The sequence below is a fragment of the Nanorana parkeri genome, unplaced genomic scaffold (assembly GCF_000935625.1).
Source record: "Nanorana parkeri isolate BGI_ZX_2015 unplaced genomic scaffold, ASM93562v1 scaffold1171, whole genome shotgun sequence".
Classification (NCBI taxonomy): Eukaryota; Metazoa; Chordata; class Amphibia; order Anura; family Dicroglossidae; genus Nanorana; species Nanorana parkeri.
Window position 1 is genome coordinate 301266 of NW_017307439.1, and position 5319 is coordinate 306584.

Consider the following 5319-nt stretch of genomic DNA (forward strand, 5'->3'; position numbering starts at 1 on the left):
ATAGAAGTAGGTCAATCGGGATGGAGTTGCAATAGTTGAGACGAGATCTAACTAGTGTGTAGATTAGTAACGTTGTGGTTTCATTAGGTAGTAAGGGGCGTATTTTGGAAATCTTGTGAAGGTGAAGGCGACAGGATGATTCCAGTATTTCCCGGGTCATCTGTCTACTTATTGGTGCTTATTTATGACAATTCTAACTAGGGATCCACCGATATATCGGCCACCGAAACATATCGGCCGAAAATGGCACTTTTAGCAAAATGCCAAAGGTGCCATTTTCTGGCCGATACAGCGGTGCATCCTATTCTATTTTCACCGCTGGGTTCAGCTCTGTGTCCCAGCGGGGAGGAGAGAAACTGTCACAGGCGGCCGAGCGCTACGGGAGGAGAGCGCTGTAAGCGGCCGGCGTCTCCCCTCCCCGCACCGCTCAGCCTCCTGTCACAGATCGGGAGAGTAGTGTGTGGGCGGAGACAACCAGTGCTGGCACAAAAGGGTGAGCTCCGCTCACTCAGCTTCCTGTGACAGCGTGTCAGGAAGGAGAGCGAGTACAAACAATCAGTGATTGCTAGTACATAATTGAGGACAGAGTATGGTTACTATGTCCTCAATAATGAAGTGATCTACATCACCTCCTGTTCATTCATGATTGTGGTTATAGTAATAATACTCTGTCCTCATGTTATCAATGAACAGGAACACTTAGTATAGAGGATTCCTGTTCATTTATAACAGGGGACTCTGTCCCCAATCTCTTTTTTTTCTATTTGAAAAGAGAAATATCAGGAGTCTGTTTAGACCTCCAATATTTCCCCGAAGCCCCTGGAAGTAAAGTAAAAAAGACTCTGTCCCCAATCTCTTTTTTTCTATTTGAAAAGAGAAATATCAGGAGTCTGTTTAGACCTCCAATATTTCCCCGAAGCCCCTGGAAGTAAAGTAAAAAATAAAAATATTTAATAAAAATGAATAAAAAGGTAAATATAAAAAAATGAAAGTTTTTATAAAAATCAAATATTTAACATTTTTCTCATTTATAATAAAAATGTTTTTTCGGTTTTGACATTTTCATTTCGGTGCACCTCTAAACAAAATGGTTTTGCTTTCTGCATTGCTGTGCATTGTGGAAGAGATCAGAACTGAATCCTCCTATAGAATCTTCATATGCTGCAACGCTAAAGTTAATCCATTAGATTATAATGATGCTTATATATTTCTTGTTTTCCTTTTATTTTTGTAGTTCTGCAGCAACATTTGGCAGATATAAATGTCGATGGACCAGATACGGGGTATGGACACTGGATTGCCGGTACATCAGGCTCACGTACCACTTTGGGTCCCTATGCAGATGTAAGTCATTAGGATACATTTTAGCCTGTTTATACCCAATTAGATTCCTCATCCAGTTCAGCAGATTAAAGCGCAAATTCGTGAAAGCGAATGTGGTGATTTCTGTACATTTGCTTGCAAGGGCAAGCAATTACTCAGTTCTGCAAATGAGCGGTGATCATCACAAGAGGTCTCCACTCATTCAGTCAGTGAAATAAAACGTAACCCTCAGCTCTTTTGTTCATTGTCATAGACGTTAGCAGTAATCTGCATGAAGAAGTAGTTTTGAATCTGGCAAGGGAACTTTTCTTTCTTAAAGCTGAACTCTGCTTCTAGCTACACAGAAGACATGCACACATCGGAGTGGGTTTACCTGCCAAATGATTTGTACTTCTATCCATCCACTTCTAAGATTTACACAGCTCTGCCACTGTTTGTTGGGGCAAAAGACCTGACTTTTCTGTGCTGTAAGTTTAAGCAGTATTCCAGGCAGATCAAATATTAACCCTTTGCAGTGGGGCTACCCCCGCACTGCAAGGGTTAAATGCTAATTTTGTCTAGGTGGCAAAATAACAAAGTTATACAAACCTTGCAGTTGGCTGGCTTGTACACCGCTACCCTCCAGCCTGTCTCCTCTTCAGAGATTGAAAGTCCCTCTGCGTCCTCAGGTTCTGTATATAATGTGATGACTCGCAGGACCTTAGCCCACTGGAGCGGAGGGGGAGCGAGGCTGAAGGGACCAGTCTAGAGCAAGCTGGAATCGTGGTTCGGGTGAGTATAACTTTATTTTGGCGCCCTAGACAAAACAAGCCCTAATCCTTTGAGTGCAGGGGTAGCCCCACTGCAAGGGTTAAGATTTGATATGCCTGGGGTTCTGCTTCAAATAACTCCTACAGGTCTTGTTTCCTCGCCCAGTTGGTGATTGGACAGTGAAAGGAAGGGAATATGCAGGCTGAGGAGTTCATCTTCCTCTCGATTTGCTCTCTCCTCCGATTTTGCATGCCCCTTGTTAGCACATGAGCTTTGCAGCACAAAGGATTGTTTCTGTGTACTGCTTCTCTCTCCTAATGAGTGCTGATGTTCAGGGGAATGCAAAAGGTTGATACCAGGTCAAAATTAGGTACTTGCTTTGCTTGCATTAAAACAAAATGTAAACAAGTTAATCTGCGCTTCTGGAGGGGGGTGGTAATATAGGAATAAATGAATATGTGAATAAAATGTGAATGAATAATTAAAACCCGAAGCTGCTCTGAAGAGGGATAAATCCTAATATATAAAACAAAATACTTTGATTTATAAATGGTTAAAGAGCTGCATTATTTTCTGTATATGATATATATGCCTGGAATTCAGTTTTGAGAATGAATTGTTTGTGGATAGCTTTATGACTCTGTTTTCCTTGTAGGAGGATTCTCCTAATGGTGTGGCTGACGGGAGAGGTGTGAAATCTTTAGTTAATAAAATGACCGTAGCATTAAAAACCAAATCTGTGAATGTGAAGGAAAAAGTGATCAGCTTCATTGAAAACACATCCACTCCAGTAGAAAGGTGAGTTTATTCCCTTGATTGATGAGTTTGAGTACAGTACAGGCAGTCCCCGGGTTACGGACATCCGACTTGCGCACAATCCATACTTACGAACCGTTGTCCACAGTTCTCCTAAATGTACTGGCAGCTGCCGGTACATTTAGGAGAACTGTGGCTGCAGCAGCCTGTGTCCCTTCAAATCCCCACTGCTCTCCGCGCCTGTGTTGGCGGAGGCAGTGGGGACACAGACCGCTGCATTCCTACGCTGCCCCCCTTACCTCGGCTGATGTCCCGGCGTCGGCTTCCCCGGTCCGGACGTTCCTCCGCTCTCCTGGTAGGGCCGCGGCTACTCTGCCCCGCCCCCCTGCCTCCTCTTCATTGCAGGCTTGGAGCCATACCCAGCCTGCTATTGGCTATTGTAAAATGCATTAGCAGGCTGGCTATTGCACCCGCCCACTGCCTGCTGTCAATCAGCATTGGAGGACCTGATGGAGAACTTTCTCCTTCAGGCCCCTCCTCTGCTGATTGACAGCAGGCAGTGGGCAGATGCAATAGCCAGCCTGCTATTGGCTATTGCAATTTGAAATATCCAATAGCAGGCTTGCTATTGCTCCCAGCATTAAAATAAAAAAGTTTAATAAAAAATTTAATTAAAAAGTCGAAAAAAAGGTTAAATAAAAATGTAAAAATGAAACAACAAAAAAATCAAGTATATAGAAAAAAAACGTTTTTTGGTGTCATTTTAAATTAAAAATGTTTTTTATTATATTATCTTCTGAACAACAGGAACAGACAGCAAAACAAACGTCACCCTTCCCTATGCTATCCAAAACTAAAAAAAAAATTTTTGGCTGGAGTTACACTTAAAAAAATTTACCTGTTCTGACTTGCATACAAATTCAACTTGCGTACCACCCTAAAGTCCCTAACTTGTATGTAACCCGGGGACCGCCTGTATTGCTGTCGGCACTTTATAAAAAACCAAAAGTTCATCTCTTATATCCTGGTGCTATATTTGCTGATGTCTGGATCCAAGTTTTTAATGTCCTGAGACCAGTCATGAGTTCCAGCTCACTTAGTTTTGCAAGTCAGAGTGCCCTTTGGCCAGCTCACAGTCCAAACCTGGGCCAAGAATGTTATCAGTAGTTGTTTTGGCTCTAAAGAACACATCGCTTTCATAGAGGTTGGTGAATGTATCGAGAACATAAATGTGCTTTACAAAGGGAAAAACACATTTTACTATTTCTTTCTATAAATTTCCACATGAAAGCATGTTATGTTTAATAGAGGAACACCATTGCATTGCATTAGAGTCAAATTCCTTGGAAAGCACGATTTCTGTATGCAGTAAGGGATTTTTACAATATGACAGTGGCCCTTTACAGTAGAACAAGGCTTGGGATTTGGAGAATGATTGGAAAGATTGAATGGCTTTCCAATGTATCAGTACATAGAACTATGGGCCTGCAATTCTTTTTTTTGTTTTTTTTTTTTATATGGCACACAAAATAAATGAAAGCTTCTCATCTTTTTACGTGGTCTAATTTACGTGGTCTTATTTACGTGGTCTTATTTCCACCTAACCTTTTTCTGACTTCATAATGAACCTGTCGGGAACACTGTTACTTGGATCAGCCAAGGCTCCCAATTTGTATTAGGGGCTTGTCTGTGTCCTAGAAGTAAAGCTGTTCTAGGGTGTGATCTCCTGTGGAACACAATCCCAGCATTTAGCAGAGATATAATCCAGCAATGGATGAAGAGACTGCTGGGCCAGGTAACACCCAGCCTGACGGGTTCCTTTTACTAATCTCTAATAATAGAAGTCATTACTGTTCGCACTGGTTTGTAATCATATTAAAATGTCCCATAACATATTGAAATGTCTCATATCAGTGATGTAATCTTTTTCGGTTTGTATCCCGTGCCTCAATGGTGCTCTAGAATCACTTTCAATCTTCCCTGGCCAGAGAGGGCGAGTTTGGAGCGGTAAGCTGTAGTGAGCTGTGATTCTTCCACCTTCTCCACCCCTGAGCACAACGTCTTGCTGTGTGTAGACATCAGTCACGCTGACACTTGCCAGGAGTCGCCCACTGTCACATTGTTACTAATGACACGCTGCTTAAGGGCCCATTTAAATCTTAGTGTCCTGGTGCGTTGTATTAATGCACATGTGTTAACACATGCTTTTTTACGCTTTATCCTGTTTTGGATTAAGACCGCCGTTCAAGTAAATGGGCTGGCAGTGCACCAAAATGTCCAAAAAAGTGGACAAACATCCAAAAAATTGCAGCTCACCACAACAAACAGTCGTATGATACCATGTGGTGTGATGTTCTGCAATGCATGTGCATTGAAGGTGTGTTTGCCTTGATGTGTTGGGGCAGCACAATAAACCAACGCACATAACATCAATGCACGAGCTAACGCAATGCACTGCACTGGGAAGGTGTGAATGGGCTCTGAGCATGC

At 42.4% G+C, this 5319-nt stretch overlaps 1 protein-coding gene across 4 annotated transcripts in view; it reads left to right on the forward strand.

Moving 5' to 3' along the window:
* The window catches only part of TBC1D23 (TBC1 domain family member 23), a 45975-nt gene that overhangs the window by 29996 nt on the left and 10660 nt on the right, over positions 1-5319 (forward strand). The window contains exons 13-15 of one of the 4 annotated variants that reach the window (XM_018568328.1): positions 1235-1344; positions 2729-2871; positions 4792-4836. In XM_018568328.1, coding sequence (XP_018423830.1) covers positions 1235-1344; positions 2729-2871; positions 4792-4836 — 298 coding nt within the window. The remainder of the gene's footprint in view (positions 1-1234; positions 1345-2728; positions 2872-4791; positions 4837-5319) is intronic. The other 3 variants (XM_018568329.1, XM_018568330.1, XM_018568331.1) reach the window with 3 other exon arrangements.